The 21,976-nt window shown below is 51.1% G+C and overlaps 1 protein-coding gene across 2 annotated transcripts in view; it reads left to right on the forward strand.

Moving 5' to 3' along the window:
- The first annotated feature begins 663 nt into the window (after nucleotides 1–663).
- Nucleotides 664–21,976, forward strand: part of Tmcc2 (transmembrane and coiled-coil domain family 2) — a 37,014-nt gene continuing 15,701 nt past the window's right edge. Inside the window, exons 1-2 of one of the 2 annotated variants that reach the window (XM_032914809.1) lie at nucleotides 664–1,347; nucleotides 11,160–11,684. In XM_032914809.1, the coding sequence (XP_032770700.1) occupies nucleotides 1,141–1,347; nucleotides 11,160–11,684 (732 nt within the window). In that variant the 5' untranslated portion in view covers nucleotides 664–1,140. Of the gene's footprint in view, nucleotides 1,348–1,956; nucleotides 2,427–11,159; nucleotides 11,685–21,976 lie in introns of those variants that run through there. The other variant, XM_032914810.1, reaches the window with a different exon arrangement.

Raw genomic sequence — 21,976 nt, forward strand, 5'->3', positions numbered from 1 at the left:
TGCTCAGAGATAGTATGGGACAAACATAACATCCCTTTTCTATTCTGCAGTACGTATCATTAATACCTACCATTAATATCCATCCCTGTTTTAAAGTTGCTTTTGGTGAGCATGGGACTCTCACATCTATTTGGGCACCTGATTTCTGAGCGTAAAGCCTACGTTCTTATGAGATGCGTATTTAAAACAGAGAAAGGGGGCGATGTGGCAGAACACTCCCTCTCCTTTGCTTTTGTAGCTATGAAGGTAGGCATGGGTTTGTGACTCAAACCACGTATTCTAGAAGGGACCAGCCTGTCCCTAACTGAAGGGATGTATATAACATAAGGTGCAAAGTTAGTGCCCCCAACAAAGCGAATGGGCGAGGTGATCGCAAAGGCTCAGCCTGGGAGAGGTCGCTCCAAAGCCGTCCCAGCGCTGAGCTCCAACACAGCCTCAGCCCTCCAGACCCTCCGGGGACGCGCGGTGCAACCAAGCCTACAGCGGTGTCCGCGCGCCGTCGCGCAGCCTCCGGCCTTCCCATTGGCGGGCGGCGCCATCTGCGCTCGCCTCGCCCTGGCGCCGGCGGGCGGAGGCCCAGGCGGGGTAGGCCGCGCTCGCGGCGGGCTGTGGCCGCAGCCTTGCGCCGCTGCTGACGAGGAGCGGGGCGCGGGGCGGGAGGAGGCAGGCCCATGCGGGGCGGCGGCGGGCGGCGGGGCCGGGTGCCCAGGGCGGCCCTATGGGACCCGCCCGGCCGGCTCCCGCGTGCCCTGCCTGGCCCAGCAGTCCGGCCTGCGGGCGGGGATGCGCGGTGTGGTCCAGCTCCCCGCCACCCTGCGGGGCCCTGAGGCAGAAAGTTTGGGGGTCGGGAGAGGCCCACCTCCCGCGCCAGTGACTGCCTAAGGACCGCTGCAGCCCGGCTTCGCCCGCGACCTGCCTCCGCTCCCCAGGTCGGAATGAACTATCCCAAGGCTCCCCCTCTCCGCCCCTCCCTCATCCTCCTTTAAAAAAGATAATTTCTTAAATTCAAGAACTCGTGATCTGCCTACTCCCCTCGTCCATAATTTAAACCCTAGGTCTTTTGAGTGCAAGAGGGGGTGCGGTCTCTCCCCAAGATAGCACGCTAGAAGGACAGATTCCCCTTGCCGACCCACTTACACCATGAAGAGGTGCAAATCGGATGAGCTGCAGCAACAGCAAGGCGAGGAGGATGGGGCTGGGATGGAAGACGCGGCTTGCCTTCTGCCAGGCGCGGACCTCCGGCATGGGGAGGCCTCGAGTGCTAACTCCGCTGGCGGGCCAACTTCAGATGCTGGCGCTGCGGTGGCACCCAACCCGGGTCCCCGAAGCAAGCCTCCTGATTTAAAGGTGAGCGCAGACCGTCTCCAGGCAAGCCCAGCCCGCCACGTAGCTTCCCCCACCTCTCGCAGAAGTGTCTTAACCGAATAAAAGTGACGGGGAAGCTCACAGAGGTCAGAGAGGGTGAATGATGTTCGGCTAGGTCCGGAGGGGGAAGCTAGGTACCATTCGTTCCTGTCTGTCAGCTCCATCTGAGGCCTCTGTGTTCTTCATTATTCAGCAAACGTTCTAATGACTCACTCATCTGAGATTGTTTGAAGAACGCGTGTGAAACGCAAATGCAGACAAAGGGCTGGAGCATCCAAGATGCTAACTTAGAAAGTTCACAGTACTCTCTCTTCTGTAGGAGGGCTAGAGAAGATTGTAGCTTGGGAAGCTTAAATAGGTGACCGTTTCCTTCCTATGCCAATTAGCCACCTCCGAATGCGATTTTTTTTTTTTTAAATTTGAGCACCCTCCTGAACGAAGCTCAGTTTGTCCATCTATGAAAGGGGGGTGTAGATGTCTTGCCGTTAGGTGGAGCCAGAGGTTAAGCTAGTGCTTGGAGATCCCTCTCTGCCTCCTGAACCAACCCCCAGGGTGGAGAACTGACAGGTGGTAGGGCAGAGCCTGGGCTGATTGGGGCCTCGGTTCAAGTTGCACACATGCTGAGCCGGCAGCTAGAAGCAGAATGGGAAAGGGCCGTTCACACGGACCTGTTTATTTTCCAGCCTGAGTTCTTCCAGACAATTGGCGAGCTGTATTGAATACATCTCTGTATCAGTTACAGCAGCAGCCAGGATAAATAATGCGCCTTTGCTGGAGTTGCCATCGGGACTGCCGGCTCAGGGCCCTCAGGCCAGCTCACAACTGGGTTGAGAGAGATGTCAGCCCCAGGAAGGAGCTTAAATGCCTTGGGGATTGATGCCTTGGACATTTTCTCCGGAAAGGGTGCAGGGTCTGGGATAGGGGATCGGAAAGGACTCCCGTTAGGTTAAAGCCTGGGTACGAATGGATGTGGGCAGTATGCTGTGGGCCCTCAGGCGCTCACTAGAATAAGCTAATGACACTCCTCCTTTGGCCTGAGCAGCTCAGAGTCAGGAAGTCAGGTGAGTGCATGTGTGCTTTTGTGTGTGTGTGTGTGTGTGTGTGTGTGTGTGTGTGTGTGTGTGTGTGTGTGTGTGTTGGTCTTGTCCCTTGGGGGAAGGGAGCCCACTCACTCCGTGTGTGGACTTTTAAATTTTTGTGGAAGTTTTGCAAACCTGACCTCTTTCCATCCACCTTATACTTAATGATGGATGCTGTAGGACACCTAGGCTTTCTTCACGAAGCTGGTGATTTCACCAGGCTCCAAGAAGTGTCACTCCCTCCCCCAAGTGACATGTTTTCTGTTTTAAGTGAGATGTCAAGCACAAAGAGGTCCCTTTAATGCTGTGGAGAGGAACAGGGGGTGATACTTTGGCCTTGCTCTGCTGGCCGTAGTAAGGGGGTGATAGTTTCTCTGTGTCTCTAAAGCTGCCAGGGCTCCCTGACTGTACCCTCCTGTGTCATCTTTTTTGATGACATTCGTTTCGGTCAGGGGCAGACAGAGCGACAGCTCTACACTTGACTGCAATATGTTACTGCTTAACCGTCCTGAAGAATTGAGAATTGAGGACCCTCACCTACACACACGCACACACACACACACACTTCTACACAGTACAGGCAGTGTGTGGACCCAAGCTCACGCAAGCACAGGGAGACACACAGAGGGCTTGCCTGTTTATCTCTGTCTGCCTCATCACAACATGTTTACTGCAGGACAGAGACTTCTCTACCAAACATGACCCTGGGGCCACCAAAACATGACATGTCACCTAACTTTTCTGAAGAAAGGCACAAGGGATATTGGAGTGTGGTCAAACTTGTTTTCTAGTGTGGGACAAGTTTTCCATGGCTGACAGATTAGTGGAAAAATGTCATCATTGTCTCTGGAACTGGGTGGGAGTCGACGTGTTCTAAATTTGATAATGGTACCAAGCGGATGCATTTACTGTTTAATCTGTAATACCCTTTTCCCCTGCCTGTGTTTAGTTGATACTGTTCAGGACCTCTGGCTTGCTTTGGCTTTCATTTTGAATTTGGAGATAGGAACTTTCAGTCCCCGAGTCCCGCTTCGATTTCTTGTGACAGCTCCAGGCATGGTGACTGATTGTGTGTCACGGAGACAATCATCTTAATTGTTGAGCAAGGAGCAGAGGAGTGTAGAGCTCTGTCTAAAGCACCTCCATAGTAGGAGAGAAAGAAGAGAATTCGGTCTTTGCTAGAGATCTGAGTGATGCTTCCCTAGTGATGGCTAGCAGTGTCAAGGGCTTCTGCAGTCTCTGGTCCTCCAAGGAGGACCATGTTGTGTGCTGTGCACTTCTCGGGTTATTTTGTGTGTGGGTTGGGGTGGGGGTGGACATCCTGAAACCATAACCAGAGTCTTGAGCTTGCTAGACAAGCCCCCTGTCACTGTGAATGTCTTCTGTGGTAACCGAGAATCTATGACAGGGTTGGGGGGGGAGGTCTGGGAAATAGTTTCATAGTAACATTTTTAAACGTAACTATAACAGAAAAGGAACATGAAAATGGGTCCCACAGGAGGCTTGTGTAAACACTTCTGAGGCTTTGCCAGAGCTTCATATATAAGCGTGTATGCTCCGGGGGAGAGATCTCAGCAGGCAGTATGTAAGGGGAGCCTGGTAGTTTAGCATGGATTCCTTTAACCACCCAAGCTCATGTCTCCATTCATTCGATCTCACTCTCCCATCCTTTGGCTGCTTGTTGAGGAGAGACTGCTGGCTGACCAAAAGTATAACCGAATTCTCTAGCAGGAGACTGGCTGGAGTGAGAAGGGGTGTGGGGAGGAGCTTAGGAGAACTCTGCACACAGAGATCCTGTTCAGAATAGAGCCTGTAGTTGAGGCCTGGGTGAATGGCTCAGCTGAGTGTGCTGCTCTGTCCTGAACACTGGAGAAGCCTGAGGTTGGGGGAAGGCATTGCCCACCTCCCACCATTCCCATCCCACTGCTCCATACAGGAACAGAGCCCTTCCTGAGAGGAAAAACCCGGGGATGCTGGCCAGGGGATGCTGGCCAGGGAACGTTCCCAGCAGTGCTCTGTCCCCTGATAAAAGCTGCATTTCCCCCTGGGATTTCTGAACAGTATCATGGCCATTCCTTAAAGAAAATAGGGGAGTTCCACCTTCTATTGTTCCTATCTGGTTGGAAGCACTCTTGACTCAAGGCTCAGATCCTGTTCCTCTGTTCATAGCATATTCTGTTCTCTCTTCCTACTGAATGAGGGGCAGGGAAGACAACAGACGCCAAGGGAAAATAGAGCTGAACCCTTGGTGGTTTTCCTGTATGGGTGCTCCGGAGTGTTTCAGGATTTTCCATGGTGTTTTCCAATTCCTTCCCTATTCTTCAGTGTATTGGCAAGAGGATAGGTTTGTGTTAGTCTGTTGGCCAACAGATAACTGGATGCTTTAAGAAGGAAAGTTATTATAAACCCTGAAATAGGACATGCATATAAAGGTGTCCACAGAGGGACATGAGGGCAGTTTAATAAAAATAAAAATAGACGGGTCATCTATTCACAAAATAACATTGACATTCCCAGCCCGCTATGTTTCTGTTCTGTTGTTTTATTTTTTTTTAAGGGCCAGGAGTTAGTTAAAATTTGTGGTAAATAAAGCAGACTAGCTACTTTGGGGAGTTGTATGAAGGTCTGTGTGTGTCCCGGGACTTTGGATGATTCAGAGGCTGCAGAGTATGGCTATCTGGGGTATGTTATCCCTGCAAGCTGTGGGACATGGGCCCCCGAGGTAGATTTCACCAGGAGAAGCATGATTGAGGGAGACCTAACCCAGGAAATGGAAACTGGGTTCTTCAACAAGGCAATGTCTTCATTTTCAGATGAGCCTTCAGGGCCCCCAGAATGAAACATTTGCAAGAACCCCTCCCCCCAGGACAACCAGGCTTGAGGCACATGCAGTGGAATATGAGACATGGGTTAATCAGTGACGATGCTTGAAGAGGAGATGGCTTGGATCAGAACAGTAGAGAAAGGGCAGAGCATTAATTAACAAATGAGGAGAACATCTATCTAGGATACGTAAGATGACAAGAATCTAGACCTTAGTATAGTGTTTACCCTGGTTTCTTTCCCTGTCAGTGCCAGGGACCAGAGAGCTCCGAGGATGCTCAAGTTGCTAGTTTCAACCCATCTTTACCTTATGAGGACACTGCTCCTGAGACCCAGGACTGCACCCCACCCCCAGCCTGCGGCAATATTCAGAGCAGCCCTGTGTGTGGGCTCAGGAGGAACTAGGGCCTGCAGGGAAGCATGTGGCAAGTGAAGCTCTCTGTTCTGCCACATATTGGGTTCTAGATCCACTCCCAGCTGCCCTAGTTGCAGTTTAGTGTTTACAGAACGTGCTTCTTTTTTTGTGTGTATCCAACTGTGGCTTAGCTGCCAATCACATTAAGAACATCTTCCTCTACAAGGAGTTGAAACAGTCAATGGGCTGTGAGGTGAGGTTAAATGCTGCTGTGGATAGGGAGAGGTTTGAAGGTGCTCCGGGCGTGGTGGATGGTCTTGCTTACAACCACAAATCACCTGTATTGACCTTTTCCATGAGACTTGGCATCTCCCTTGGAAATCTCCATCTAATAGGATGGTGGTTCTTTGGACCCAGGCCTTGTCTAAAGAAGAGTCCGTAAAGAAGGGTCTGCTAGACATAGGAGTCTGTCACTTGTGTTAAGAAGTTAAAAAAAAAAGCTGGTAGAGAACAGGCAGGTTGTGGATTTGACTTCTCAAACCAAATTGGCAAAGGTTTCCCCATTCCAGCCACATTAGCTCAGAGATAGCCACTGCAGGAAAGGAAGCTGGCTGCAAGGACATGAATCCCCAGCAAACCCTCCCTGTGCCATCTGCGAGGACAGCAAGATCATTCTCCTTCCGAGCCAAGATTCTTGGCAATTACTAAGATGATAGATGGAGACAGGGGTTCGAGCCATAGCAGGAGGGATTTGGGTTAGAAAACAAGCAAAAAAACAAAAACAAAAAACAAAAACAAAAACAAAAAAAAACCCAAAAAAACAAAACAAACAAACAAAAAAAAACCAAAACAAAACAAAACAAAACAAAAAAAACAAAAACAAAAAACCTGTTCAACTGAGCATTTTAAATTTTTGGAAAAGATTGAGGGGGTGGAGAAGGTGATTCTCTAAGGATTATATCACAATTTAGGATTGTTTTTGTAGACTGGGGACAAATAAATACATTGTAACAGCCAGGTTTGCAGTGAGGTCTTTGCCGAGTAATAGGTGAGACAGCTGCTTCTTGGAGGCCACTCATCCTGTCAAGGAGTCTGCAAACCAGCGGGTGAAAGGTTGGAGAGCCCTTCCAGAGCGCACTAGAGGGGAAGGCGCAAGACAGCATGTGATTGATTGCGGTGACTGGTGCAGATAATGAGCCCTCATGGGTTCAGAGTAAAGGGACACCATGTATGCTGGTATGACCAGGGTAGAGAGGTAGGACAGGGAGAGGCAGAGAGAGGGCACATTGCAATGGCAAATTTAATAAAAATCCCCTGTGCTGTGGATACATCAGTTAGTTCTGTGCAGAGACCCCAGTGGGTGAAGTGACCTTTCCTGGCTGACCTTCGTTAGCTCCAGCCAGACTGTTCTAAGCACAAAAGGGACAAGAGTTCAAACTGGGGTCGGGCTGAGACTCAACTGCTCTTGGTTTAAGTAAGGCCTGCTTTTGTTTTGTTGTTTTGGATGTGAACTGATCCTGGGGAAGAAGAACGAATCCAGAAACCTCCCATCGCTGTGTTTCCAATAGAAACCCAAGCAGGCTGGGAACCAGCAGCTGCTGCTTCTCCCCCGTTCTGTGGTCAGCAGCATGAAGCCTGGGGGGACAGACCCTGCCCTGCACCCCACTGCAGCCTGCCCTGGCTGTTGGGGGCAGGGGCAGTGGGGACTTCACAATCCCCTCAGGATCCTGACAGTCTCTGTGGGTTTCCCCAGTGACTCGTTCTCTAAAGCTGGCCCTGTTTCCATAGAGACCCTATAAATAGAGGAAACGTTGGCGACCTAGGCTTATAAAGGCTCAGGGTGACCCAGGCACCCCTGAGTCCTCACAGCCATGTCTGTGGTAGGGCAGAAGGAATGCCAGACAAGGTGGAGGAAGGTTAAACAGCCTATACCTGGGGATTGTTAGCTCTGGGTTAATCGTGGCTTCCCATGACCCTTTCAACGATTCAGGGATTTTGATGAGAACATAGGGACCTGCAGGTATTGAAAACTGCTTTAGGTCATGTTGTTTTTCCAAGGACACCACACCCTGAAGTCTCTTCCTTTTGGCATCTTTAAGCTGTCTTTGCAGAATCTGGAGCAAACTTCCCTTTGTTGCATACACACCCAGAGGGGAGAACAGCTGAAGCCTGCTGTTCAGAAACCACAGGGCTCTCAGGGAAGAACACCATTCTTCCTGAGAACATAGCAACACCCAGAGAGCGGATCCGCCCTCCTCTTGAAGACAGTTCCAGGGGAGGGGCAGTAGGACTCCCTCACTGCCCTCCCCAGGTGAGGTACCTCCTCCTGAAAGCTGCCCTTTCCAGCTTCACCCTGAGGACACACACAGCTACAGCCTGGGGAGACGCTGTACTCCCCAGTAGAGCGAGCTTGTGTCCCATCCCTGACTCTTCAGCCTTGCAGGTCTCTCCTTGACACATGGTTTTGTCTGGCCATGGCAGTGGCTTTTGGCAGCTGGAGGAAAGCAAGAGTCAATGTGGAGAGCAAGTGACATTTAGAAGCTGGAACCTGTTAGTCAGAGCAGGTGGCGCTTTCTGCTGCGTTGGTGGTTAAGTTCCCTCGAGCTAGTCGCCATGGTTTTCCTCACTTCTGAAACTTGGGGCTGGGTATGTATATGAACTCAGTTTTTTTTCCCCCCTCATCATGTTATGTCAAAACCCTAACCATCTCGCTGACACCCACAGGTAGAAGCAGCTGGCCTGTGTGTCACCCTGCTATTCTTGCTTCTTACTCCCCCCGCCCCACATCGTTCTATGACTTACTTTTTGTTCTTTTCCTTCCCATCTTCCATGGACTTCAGGAGTCCTGGGTACTGGTGCAAAGTTCCTTCACGTGCAGAGCACCCGTGGAAGGGAGAAATGAAGATTTGACCTGAAGCCCTGTAGCTAAAGATTTGCCCAGGTCCTGTGATGAGGCCTGAGCAGGGCTCCCTTCAGTTCAGTGGCCTTCTCTCATGACTCTGAGATTTTTGCTATGTTTTGATCCTGCCTTACTTGTTGTACCAGAAGACATACAATTCAACTGTCGTCTCGTGCCAGGTGTGGGCCAGGAAAAATAAATTAGACTAGAGGTTGGAGGCTCATCTTTGTGGTTTAGATTAGCCACCAAACAATTATGTGCCTCAATTTTTTCATCTGCAAAATGGAACATGGCTACTACGGTCTTTCGGTTGTTAACTCCTGCAATAAGACTAGTGTCAGGTTAAACTGACAGCAAAAAGTTGAAAACACTCTGTATAGTTTTAAAAACAAATTAGACAAGGGTTGTAGGGGTAGAGAGACTATGGCTGGTGGGTAGCTGAGATTCTGCAACCCCCACCCCCACCCCACCCCATAATGCACCATATCCCAGGGCTATGTACCCAGGAGTTCAACTAAAGTCTTTTAGGGGAAACACTGTCACTGTGGGTGGGAAAGAGGGGCTTCTTTGTTGGAGAAGCAGGTTAGGAATGGTGTATGGAGGAAGGGCCTGGAATAGAATGTAAGAAAGATCAGAGGATGTCGTGTATTTAGCAGGAACAGTTGGGCAAAAACCAGGGCCAGGAGGTCCCATCTGGGGTGCCTCGTTGGAAGTCTTGTGTCAGCTTGGGCCCCACCATGTGAGAAAGAGAGTTGGTAACTCAGCTGTAGTCAGGAGGCCCGGGACCTGTCTGGCTCACTCTGTGCTTAAGGACACATGTGTGCTACCATCCACTCTACCTTGGATATCTTGGTTCTGCCCAGTATAAATTCAAGTGGGTTTGGGGTACTGCCTCTCTGAAGGAAGGGCAATCCTGGGAGCACATGACATAGAAGACCCGTTCCTAGGGCTGCTCCAAACCTCAGTTCTTCAGAAGGAATAATTTCCCTATCTGTGGGTACCAGTGTGTGGTTGTTGCTCTTGTGGAAATCTGGGGAAACAACGAGATTATGCAGGAGAGAACTCCAAACTCAGCTCATGGCGAGGTGTGAGGATGGACAGATACGGCCTGCGAGGTTCCAGGCACCAGGGGTGAACTGCAGGGCTTGAGTGAGGATCCTTCCGTTTCGTGCTAATGGGGGTCCTGTAATCTCACGAGAGCATAGGCGCAGCTAGCCACAGACGGCACTGAGTGGGCAGCCACTCAGAAGCTGAAGATATAGGCTTTCCTGCTTTCTTCATATGTTTGCTCTGTTTGTTTCTAAAAGAAAAAAAAAGAGAGAGAGAGGAACCTAGTGTGTCTAATATTTTGGGTTATTAAAAAGTTATTTTAATGATGGAGGTTGCTTATGGGATGTTGGCACAGAGAAACCCTGCTGTGGCTCCTGAGGCCCAGCTAACTTGGCTCTGTTTCCCTCTTAGAGGGCAAAGTATAATGTTTCCCTTGGCCTTCTGAGTCCCACCCATCCTCCCACAGCTCTGGAGCTCTTCGGAAGACATGGCCTACACAGATAAAGCCATCTCCTCGTGGGGAAGCTGCCTGCCGTTACACACACGGCGGTTGCCCCGACAGCCATTCATGCTGGGCAGCGCTGGGGATTGGAGGAAGCAGCTGGAGTCTCTTGGGGGCGGCAGCAGCAGGCTCCAGGGCTTCAGTGGTTCTAGTGGGTGGCGCAGGGGGTTGTGGGGGATGAAAGTCTCGTGTCTGGACAGCAGTAGATACTCTAGGCTCAGAAAAACAATGTTTATTTCATTGTCAGCTATGTCAGAACTTAAGTGGCTGCAAGTAACAGAAAGTCATAGAGACATGCGGACAGAGGTAGCTTTGGTATTCTCTTCTGGCATGTGTCAGCCCTCTGCATCAGCTATACCATCTCATGGCTACAGGATGGCTACCATATCCCCAGACACTACTTTCACACCCCAGATGGGGGAATTAGAAAGGACCGGTCCCTTTATGGAGAGAGGGAAGCAGGAAGTTCTAGCAAGGAACATTAACACCTTGCAGGTGAGAAAGGCAGGAAGGTGCTGGGTGCGCAATTAGCAGAGTCTGCTTCGGGGGTATAAACTGATGACATGGACTGGCAATGAGACCTCTGTGGGGAGGGATGTCTGGTGGTCTCAGTGCACCAGTGCAGGCTGAAGGACAGTCTGACATGGAAGGAAGGAGGTGACAAGACTGGGGGGACCAGTTGAGAAGGATATAGCCCCAGGAATGCCTGTGCACTACTTGTGTGCTACTAGGCCACAGGCTACAGCCTGAGAACATCCTGTTTAGAAATCTGAACTTACGGGGTTGGGGATTTAGCTCAGTGGTAGAGCGCTTGCCTAGCAAGCGCAAGGTCCTGGGTTGGGTCCCCAGCTCCGAAAAATAGAAAAGAAAAAAAAAAGAAAAAAGAAAAAAAAAGAAATCTGAACCTACTTTAGGAACCAAAGGGTAGATGACCTTGTAGGCATGGCTGGCCACATAGGGATCCCAGCGTTGAAATGTCTGTACGAGCTGCTCCGGTTTCTTATGAATAGCCCCACCTTCAACCCCAACTGACAAGGAACCCAGGATCTTCCCACTAACCAGGGCTTTCATCTCTTTCCCCTTAAGAAAATCCAGCAGCTCTCAGAGGGCTCCATGTTTGGCCACGGCCTGAAGCACCTGTTTCACAGCCGCCGCAGGTCACGCGAGAGGGAGCATCAGGCGTCTCAGGAGGCCCAGCAACAGCAGCAACATCAGGGCCTATCGGATCAGGACTCCCCAGATGAGAAGGAACGCTCCCCGGAGATGCACCGCGTCTCCTATGCTGTGTCCCTGCACGACCTGCCCGCGCGACCTACTGCTTTCAACCGGGTGTTACAGCAAATCCGTTCTAGGCCCTCCATCAAGCGGGGCGCCAGCCTGCACAGCAGTGGCGGGAGCGGTGGCCGCCGTGCCAAGAGCAGCTCCCTGGAGCCACAGCGTGGCAGCCCTCACCTGCTTCGTAAGGCCCCCCAGGACAGCAGCCTGACCGCCATCCTGCACCAGCACCAGGGCCGACCCCGGTCCTCCTCTACCACCGATACCGCCTTGCTCCTGGCTGACGGCAGCAATGCGTACCTCCTGGCTGAGGAGGCAGAGAGCACTGGGGACAAGGTAAGTCTGGGTAGAAGGAGAGCCACGATGAAACCTCTGAGGCAGAACTGGTGCCCTGACTGGCACTGCTGATACTTGCTCCCCTGTAATCTGTCCTGGCTGAGGAGTCAGAATGTGACCAAGCCAAACGCGGGAGTGCATTATCCAAGGCGCTAATTTTTGTTTGTTTAGGGGATTGCTTTTTCAAAAATGTCGCTTGCCCAGGCTGATGGTAGTTTTGGTTTGTTTTCCTTCCACATGTTTTGAGGAGACTGAGGCCTAGCTATTCTTCTGACTAGCAACATCAACTAGCCACTGTATCTCTTTGTCTTCCATGTATCTCTTTGCTCTTCTGTATTGCCAATTGAAAATGGGGCAATGAGAGCAAAGAGTTGGCATAGGTCACTTCCTGGGCTAGAACCTGGCACAGTATCTTTACGGTGATGATTACCAACTGAAAAAGGAGGGGAGGAATCCACAAATGTATCCAACTCGTTTGTTTATTTGTGCAGCAAATATTAAGTGAGTGTTTATTGGATGTTACAAGAGCGAACAAACCAATGTGGCTGGTGGATGAGAGGAAAGGCTTTGATGAATGCCTCAGAGCTTGGAAACACAGAGGCAGTGAGGGTAGAGAGGAATTGGCCAGAGTCTTTCTGGAAGATGCTATTGAACTAAATCTCGAAGGCGGCAGGGAAGGTTGGCATGCAGCAAAGCAAGGGAGTTGAGCTGGTGGTATGTGTTTCTTGTTGGTAGAGACTTGGGGATGCAGAGGTCAGAGCACAGAGGGTCATGCCATGTCCAGTCTGGGAGTCAAATGACGCTAATGGGAAGCTGTTGGGCAGGGAAGAGGGCGCAGAGAGTGACTGGACATCAGGCAGTAGATTAGGAAGGGGGCCTGGGGGAGGAGCCAAGGGAACCATCTTTGAAGTTATTATAGCAACTGCAGCTATGAGAGTGGAAGGGGGAGACATTCACAACATCCTGGGGGTCAGAGTTAGTGGAGAAAGAGGCTAAGGAAAACAAAGGAAGTGAAGGGGAGAGGAAGTGGGGTCTGGGAGAGGGGCCATCCTGTTGCAGGTACTGGCAGTGGGTCTGGGGGTAGGCTGGCAGGTAAGAGCAGCGTTGGGCTTGAAGTCTCTGATGTGGGTGACGTGGATTCTTAAGGGGACATTTCAAGTGAGGAGAAGGCTAAGGCCAGATCCCTCGGATGCAGAAGGGAATGGCAGCCACTTTGACCTTCTACTTGTGCCACATCAGTTTCTCCCCTCCTTCCCTCCTTCCTTGTGCCACAGCCACGTCTCTCTGTAGGTTTGCTCCCAAACCCCTCCAAGCCCCTCCAAGGCTCCAGGGCTATAATTCATTTTCCCTCTCATGGACTCCATCAGCAGAAGGACAGAAGGAGCTGAAGGATTGATGGGAGAACTGCAAAGATGGCAGAGCTAGCACAAAATCTTGGCTTGCGAAGGAGGTAAAGGAAGCTGATGTGGAGAAGAGGAGATGGGGGATGTTCGGGAGTTAAAGAGCAAGTGCACTGAGAGCATAAAGAGGAGCTGGAGGCAGAGGCCCGTGGCGTTTAGGAACTGGAAACTTGGTTGGGTGTGAATGTACACACCTATAATCCCAGCACCTGTGAGGCTGAGGCAGGAGGATCATGAGTTCAAGACCAACCCGAATTACATAGTGAGACTCTGAATAAAACAAGGATTGGGGATACAGTTCACTGATAGAGTATGTTAGCATGCCCCAGGCCCTAGATTTGATCCTTAGAAGAAGAATAAAGGATTTGATATCTTGGGAAATGGGAGATATGGCCCAGACAAGGAAGGAATGGGAAGAGATTTAATTTGATATGTCAGGAGTCAGAGGTTAGGTGGTCTGCTTGGTAGAGGGGAAGCTATGAGCCTGACTTTGATTGGTGAATGACGGCAGAGGTCAGAGAGCGATAAAGGCAGCCTCATGTGTGAAGGGCAGAGGGAGGAACTTCCTACAGCAGGGAGCTCAAAGCTGAGGTCTGGCCTGCCCGTGAGAACTGGGGGAAGTGGATGGTCCTACCTCTTGAGCACAGGAGCTACGGGGAACAGGGCTGCTCTGGGAAGAGGAGCTGCAGGGAGAGCCTGCTGATGGGCAGCTACCTACCACAGAGGAAAGAGGAAAGGAGGAGAAATGCTGGGCGACTGCCTAGGAGTGACAGGTTAGTAAGTTCTCTAGCAACATGGTTCCAAGGACACTCGGCTGTAGTGTTGTTTCTACTATAGGTGGTCACCAGCACAGACTCAACTTCCCATACAAAATCCAGAGCTTTTTAACATCGACTGTGACTCCTTGTGCATCGCGACTCTTAAAATTATTTAGGTGGACAGTGGCTCAGGTTTGGCTTGATGCTCTTCCAATACAGACAATTCTTCTTGTGGATTCATTAAAATAGTCTCTTAAACCAGATGAGCCATATTCTGAGAGCTCAAATTTTGGTACTAAGAAAAGAATACATATCCAAAGAGGGGGTATGCCTTGTTAAAACCACAGAGCTCAGAACCTGTGGCACAGTTGTATAAACCTGGGGTCCTGATCCCATGTCTGGTCCTCTTCCCACCGTGCCAGGCTGCCCTGCCTCCGTGGCTGGCACTGGTAATCGGTGGAGGGGCCCAGTCAGACCCGAGGTTTTGCTTTGGCAGAATTATCACACCCGGAATGACTTTACAACTGTTTGTGACCATGAGCTGTTGAGTCATTTCATGTGTTCTGCATGTAACACTGAGTCTACGTTTCTTCAAGATAAAGGACTTCCCACAGATGGTCCTGGGCCACCCGTCTCTAGCAGAGCCTCAGCCAGTAGCAGCCATAAGTCAGCAGATGCCCCCTCCTTTCGTGAGCTCTTTCACTTGCACCTCCCTGCACTCCCCTTTATTTGATGACATTTATCGAGCATCTTCTAAGCTCCAGGTACCGTTCTAGCCATTAAGGAAATTTCAGTGAATGAAAGCAAAAGTCCCTGCAGCGAGGGAACTCCTCCTGGTGGGAGGAGATAACCACTGGTGACTACTGGATGTATTTGGTAGTAAAGAGTGCCGGGAAGCAAAGCAGAGGCAGAGCATGAAGGCAGAGAATGTGGGTGGGCGTACTATTTAGACGGGTTGGTCAGAAAAGCCTCTCTGACAATGTGGGGATATAGAGTGGAGTCAGCAAAGCAGAGAGGGCACAGCATCAAACCAGGGACAGTCTGGGCTGGGGACGGGGGCGGGGCAGGGAGCACCACAAAGGACCAATATGCCAGGAAAAGGACTTGTGATTATTTTTCCCCCCTCAAGTGATGGAGGAAGTGCTGGAAAATTTGGTACAAGGTCACTGGTGCTGGCCTGTGAGGACGGACCCTGACACTGTGACAGGGTTGGGCCAGGGGGCTGCTGGGAAGCTGGTTTGTATCCCAGAGGGGCTGGTGTTTGGCGTGGAGCGGTTGTAGAAAAGGATGTTGGCTGAACTCTCCATTTGCTTCGGATGTCAGGGCCGGGGGTACCCGATGGATTGGGTGTGGGTCGTGGCAATGGAGAAGTTGTAGATGGCTCATGGTTTGGGGCCTGGCTGCAGTTCCTCAAGCTGAACAGCAAGAAAGGTGGCAAATTGAACAACAATTCCTCTGGTGGGATGCAGGGAGCGAGGCTTTGGCTGTGCTAAGTTTGAGGCAGCTATTAAACACCCCTGTCGAAATGCCAAATAAGCAGCAGGATGAACAAGTCTGGAGTCCCGGGGAGAGATCCAACCTGGAGGCATAAATTTGGGAGGTGTCAGCATATAGATAGCATTTAAAACGACGGGACTGCGTTGGCAAGCTCGGCTTCTGTTGGGAGAAGTGTGCAGCCAGGGGGAGGTCTGGATGCACCTGACTGCAAGGCTGTGGCCTCTTGAACCCAAGAGCGGGTGGGACCCACCAACTGGAAGCAGGTTGTTCAGCCCTTAATGAGAAAACTCTGTCTGTACAGCAGCAGCCGGGCCCACCTCTCATGGGTGAGTCACTGAGTGTGTTTCAAAATTTTATTTAGAAAAATCCTGTCACATGAGGGGCTTGAATTTACAGGGCGGGGGAGGTGATCCTTGGAACCTCCAGTTAATTAGGGTTCCCCTAGAGTTCTCTAGCTGCCTGGAAGACAGGGAGTAGGTGGACAGTAGGCACCTTCAGAAACCGGTGATGACTGCGACTTTGGAAGGCAGGGGCCGGGGGTACTTTGGGCAGGTTGCCAGCTGGACAGCATTCTGGGGGCTTTCCCACCCCTACTGTTTATCTTGACAGTGCGTCTGGCTGATGCGTGGGAAAAGAATTCCTTTTCGCTGTATACGGAAGGTCAGACCCAAAGCCTTGGGTAACCTCACTGGTAGATGGTTGGGGAAATGGTTCCTTGTTATTAATTTCCATGTAGGAGCTGAGAATTGAACCTGGGTCCTCTGGAAGGGCAGCCCAGTGCTCTTAACCGCTGTGCCATCTCTCCAGTCCACTCTTCCTTTTTTTTCCTTTAAGATTTACCTCTTGCTGTCTGTCTGTCTGTCTGTCCATCTGTCTGTTTACAGGCAGGGTCTCACTGTGTAGCCTTGGCTGGAACTTGCTATGTAACTCAGGTTAGCTCTTACAGACCCACCTGCCTCTGCCTCCCAAGTCCTGGAGTTAAAGGTGTGTGTCGCCAAGCCTGGCTTCCTATCTCGTTCTGCTTCAGAACCATGAGCTCTGCTGCTGTTTACCTGGTCCACCTCCACAACAAGCCACGAGGCAGGCAAAGAGGATGTCATCACTTCCACTTCATAAGTGAAGCCTGATCCTTCAGCAAGGGAGGGGCTGCTTATTCGGAGCATCCAGCCCTATAGGTCCTGACCAAGAGCCACTGTTTCTTCCTAAGGCATAGACTCGCTGAGCCTGGGGGCTGACCCTCTAGAGATGGGTGTGGCCCTAGGGGTCTTGAGGAGAGAGAATTGCCTTCCTAGCCTTGGAAGAAGGCTCTTCTAGCTGCCTTAAAGCTTTAAGCGCCATCATCTGATTCTCCAGACCCAGAGGCCATTAGCTGGCATGAGAAGCGTGTGGCCTGGATATGAATAGGAAGTATTCTTCTCTAGTAAACACAACCCACATGCTCTCTTGCAGGCTCCCTGGTGATTACTAGCATCCATTTTTAATTCAGAAGCCTCCCCCAGCCTCCACACCCCTCACCATTGTTAGACCGGAGCGCCCTGGTAGGGCTTGAGTTACCAAAACACCCCACCCAGAAGGCATCTAGGGTTCCTGACTGGCCCTGCAAGGGCTCACACAGAGCCCACTCAGAAAAAGTCAGGGGTCTGGAGCCCTTACTTGAAGGAGCAGGGATGTGACAGAGACAAATGGGACCTCACAGATCAGCAAATTAGTCCCAATGGTGGGAGCCGGGCATGATTTGTTCCTCTAGATCCAGCTAAGCTCCGCCTTTAGTTATTTCCCTATTATAAACAACAGCTTTCTCCCTTAACCCCACCCTTCTGCTTTCCATTATGTGTGTGACACTGAGAAAGGTCGGCACACTCAGTCTTGCATATGTCAAGCTGGGGAAAATCGTTTGTCAGTGGACTGGGTCCCCACAGATGAGCAGACAAAGAGGGTAACTTTGTGTGTGGCCCTAGGTTCGGGGAACCAGCCCTGGGGCAGGGAGAAGGAGGCACTCGCTGGGTTAGGCCATTTGGCTTCTCTGAAAGTAAAGGAGACATATCCCGTACACCCACTTCCTTTCATTTCCTTTTTCTCTTTTCTAAAGAAGCTCCTGGAGAATGTGCGGTCAGAGGCTTCTGTTGTCTTTGTTTCCTCTCTTGGTGTGTGGTTGGGCATCCCCAGAACCTCTCCTTTCCTCACACGCCCTACCCAGGTCTGCCCATCCTGGACCAGTGCAAGGTATATCATGCTGGAGGCTGGCGAGAGGAGAGCCAAGGACAGGGAGCCAGCTATGTGGCTAGCTTCTGACCCTGGCTTGGTCCTGCCTTCCTCTTGTCTTCTGTGGTTGAGGAGCCATGCAGGGCAGGGTCTGTACAGCTTGGAGAGAATCCTGCAGCCAGTGAACTCTACCCTGCTGCCCCAGGGGTAAGGTAGGGTGAAGGAGTAGGGTCACCCTAGTCCCACAGGGGTGAGGTGGTGAGGGGCAAGGTCGTCCTACACAGACAGTTTGCTATGATTTGCAGGTGTTATCTCTAGTGACAGACGGCGGAGGCAGAAGCAATGAGGTGCAGTGCATCTCCCAGCCCAGGGCAGATAGAGGACATCCTGTGTACTTCCCAAGGATTTATCCATCAACAAAATTTCCCTACCCCATGTAAATAAGTTCCCTGTTTACTTTCAGGATGGTGAGGGAAAGGGCCCACCCTCTGCCCCACCTCTTGCCAAGAAGACTGAATTTTTGGCAGATGCCCAGGGGCCCCTGGTTTATTTACGTCTAGCAGTCTGCTGGCTCAGTGGTGGGCAGGGCTGATTGCTGAGTGAGGTTTCCAAACATGTCTCCTAGGCAGGCACTGGAGCTGTACAGGGACTATAGTAACTTTGTTTCAGGATCAGACCAGTTGTTCAGCTAATTCACACAAATACAGCACCTTCCCTTATAGCGCTGCCACCTTCTAAGTGGTGTGGCCTCGCATGTGGTTACCCAGGTCTCTGAGGAGGACAGCTACCATCTCTGTCTGCTCCTCTAGCCCATCCCTTCTCTTTACCCCCATTCTTATTCTCTGTATGGAAGGTTCCCTTGCACAGAAGCAATTTATCCTTGGAGGACCTTCCAAGACTATGAAGTGCTTCCAGGCATCCACCAAGCCAAGGTTGAGTGGCTTTGATTTTCCTTAAACCAGTGCACTCCCCACCCAGCTCAGTAAACCTTGAGGCCCCTGCCACCCTGTGTATCCTGTTATGCCTGGAGAGCCAAGATCTACTTTAGTGTGACTTTATCCCTCATGTTTGGGCGAAGCCCTTCACCTTGTTGGGGGAATCTGTTCAGATGTGGGAGGGGCCAAAGAATAAATATTGCCAGACATCGTAAGCAACAGTATTCTATTTCTTTCAGAACTAACGCTGGGACTGCTCGCCCCAGTACACTCCCGGCCTGTAAGGCAGCCTTCTTTTGCCTTTTCCCTACCCCACTGATCGTCTCTCTGGGTGGAACTACTCTGCCCTCCTCATTAGCTCTGGATTCTGGAGTGTACGATTGCCCGAGACACTGTGTACGAGTTGGACAACTCCACTGTTACCTAACCCCTGTTGCTAAGCTCAGGCCAGGGCCTGTGGGAGATGAGCTCTTTGTCTATGGCCCATGGGGCTGAGATGATGCCAGTCTAGACTGGCAGGACACTATAGCCAAGGCTCCATCTCTGCCTCTCTCTCAGCCTTGGCTCCTTCAGCCATGCTGTGCCCAAGAAGGTGTGTTCTGGGTTTGGGTGTGAGCTCCCGGCCAGGGCTAGTAGCAGTCAGCAGTAAGCAGAGCTCTGTCACTGGGCTCCAGACTGTGTGGAGCCAACCCTGGGATGTGGGCACGGGTCATGGGAATTGGCACACATCTCCCAGCTACCGAGAATGCTCTTCCCTGCATCTGCCACATCCCTGAGATGAGAAACGTGACCCTGGTCCTTCCGTGCCAGGTGAGGCAATGGAAACACAGCACCATTAACCTGATCCCTGCCTCTGTGTCGTGTTCTTGATGCAGTTTGCACTTTCTGGCTTTATCCGTGCAGGGCAGAGGACTCTGGAACAAAAAACAGAGGTGCAGAACATACACCACCGCAGCCCTTGGAGGATTCTCAGAGAACTGGGGGGGCTCTCCTGAGCTACAGTGGAGAGGTTAGGGTAAGGCCTTCTGTCACCTCCCCTTTTCCTCCGGGACAGATGCCAGGATGTCACAAACAGATCATCAGGCATATCTTAGTAGCTCTTGTTCCTCAAATATTGTAGAGGTCCTCTCTGCCCCCTCGCCCCCGACCCCTGCTGCCACTCTGGTTTCCAGTATATTCCTTTCTCTTCCTCACAGCTCTCTTGATACCCCTATCCCCGCCCCAGAGCTGGCTTGCTATCCATAGCTAGTGAATAATTCAGCATGTTCAGCAAAAGCTAAATCAGATCCATAGTGATACTGTGATCAAGAGGCCCCCTCGAGGGCAGCTGGAAAGGCGAACCTCGCCCTGGATAGACAAGTGCCCTGTAATATTAACTTCATTATATAAGGTTTCTTCACCTCCTGAGAAGCAACTTCAAATGTTACCTGGGCCCTGTTCCTATCTTCTCACCCTCTGGGGGACTCACTGGCTCTGTAGGCATGCCTCTGGGATGTGCTGGCTCCAACAGTCAGTCAAACAGCATGCTGCAATTTGCAGCGTGCTTTTGTGCATATTTCTTGTTTAATCATATCAGCTTCTGGTAAGCTCAGAGCCCTTGAGTCAGCGGGAGCCTACAGGAATTGTGTTTCAGTCCCCTGCTTTAGGGAAAAAAATGTTCTCAATTATTTGTGGCAAATGGGGTCGGGTAGAGGGTACTTCGTGTCCTAAAACTTGTTCAGAAAGGAGATAGCATTTCCTCTGGGTCACTTTCTTCAGGGCCTGTTCCCAGTAAGTCCTCCTCTGGGGAGCAGAGTACCATAAAGAAGTGGATTTGTTTTACCAACCATGATTATATGATTGTTTCCAATGAGCAGGTTCCCATGCTCATGACAGCCCTGCCCCGACACCCCAGAGTATCTCGACATTATGTCAACAAAGGCCGGGCAGGTAGAGAAGATACCTCCTCCCTTCCTGAAAGCAGCTGAAAGGTCTCGTGGTGGATGCATGCCAGTGCCGTGCTGTGGCATCCCCTTGATAGGCCTTCTGTTTGCTGCTCCAGCTCCTGGGGCTGCGTCTCTCCTCGTACTCCTAGGGTGCATGACTGCCTTGAGAGCTGCAGCTCACAGTGGACAATAGAAACCATTCTCTTGTCTTCCCAGGGGAAAGCGGTACCCAGTGGTGACCTGGTTAGGTCTGACAGTAACTATGGGGTCATGACCTCCCTGGCCCCCATTCCCAGGGGATGCATGGTGAGCATCAGGGAAGCTGCCAGCCGCCCAAGAAGCCTTGCTGGGCTTTGCTTGCCACACAACGTGTGCAGCCCAGGATTTGTTGTCTAAGGCCTTACCTTGTCTTCTAAGGAACTGAATTTAGCTGCTTCTCAGCATGTCCTTAGGCCTCTCACTCTGTAGAAGGTGTGGATGCTGCTGATTGAGCTTTTAATTTTATTTGTGCTCCATGGTACTAGGAACCCTGGGCTTCATGCATGCTAAGTGAGTACTCTTCCACTGAGCTACGCCCAACCAACCCTATTTATATTTTTAAGAGAGAAAAAAAGTAAATAGGGGTTGGGGATTTAGCTCAGTGGTAGAGCACTTGCCTAGCAAACGCAAGGCCCTGGGTTCGGTCCCCAGCTCTGAAAAAAAGAAAAGAAAAGAAAAAAAAAAAGTAAATAGCATTTATAAAGGAAATAGTTGTTTTTTTAAAAGGAGGGAGAGAATAATAAAATAAGACAGAGGAGAACAAAAAGATTAAAGAAATAAGGGCCCGATATCAAAATTAACTGAAGAGGGAGTTTATGTGAGGAGAAGCTAAAAGAGGAAGAAGCCAGAGTGAGAGGGAGTTGAGCCCTGCCAAGTGTGCAGAGGAGCGTGGTGGGCCCGGGACCTGGGCTCCCTCAGCTTCCCGCTCCAGGACAATGTGAGCCCATCGGTTGCCCCCAGACCTAGCTCTGTGTGGCTGAGGCGAGGCCAGACACCTCCAGCTGCAGCTCATGGGCCTCGGCCTCTAGACCGGCTGCTTCTGCCATGCTGCTTCCTCTTCCTCTGCCTGACCGTGGAGGAAGTAGCCAAGACGGATGGCCAGCACTTACTAGGAAGTATGCCTGCCATTTACCCAGCAGCACATTTTCTTTGCAAAGAAAGCCGCTTGGTGGCTTATGTCCTTTCAGAGCCATCACTTGAATACTCGTGGCAGCTCGCCCCATGTCTTCCTGCCACTCTCTCAGCTCCACTTCAGATGACAGCCACTTTTCTGTCCCAGGCTAAGTCGTCAACATACTGTCTGGGAAACTGTGTGTCCATGAGTGTACACACTCACATGCGGTGAGGGGGCCTTGGTTTTAATAACCTATTTAATAAGGCCTACAGTGTGTCAGGCTCCATGTACCACTGGCAGCCAGCAAGGCTGAGACACAGCTGTAGAACGTTTAAGACTCAGTTTACACACTCTCTCCACGCCCATGCCCGTACTGGTGCCCATTCCCATTCATTGGCCTCATCCTGCAGGTTGCATAGCTT

This window comes from Rattus rattus, chromosome 10 (assembly GCF_011064425.1).
Source record: "Rattus rattus isolate New Zealand chromosome 10, Rrattus_CSIRO_v1, whole genome shotgun sequence".
Classification (NCBI taxonomy): domain Eukaryota; kingdom Metazoa; phylum Chordata; class Mammalia; order Rodentia; family Muridae; genus Rattus; species Rattus rattus.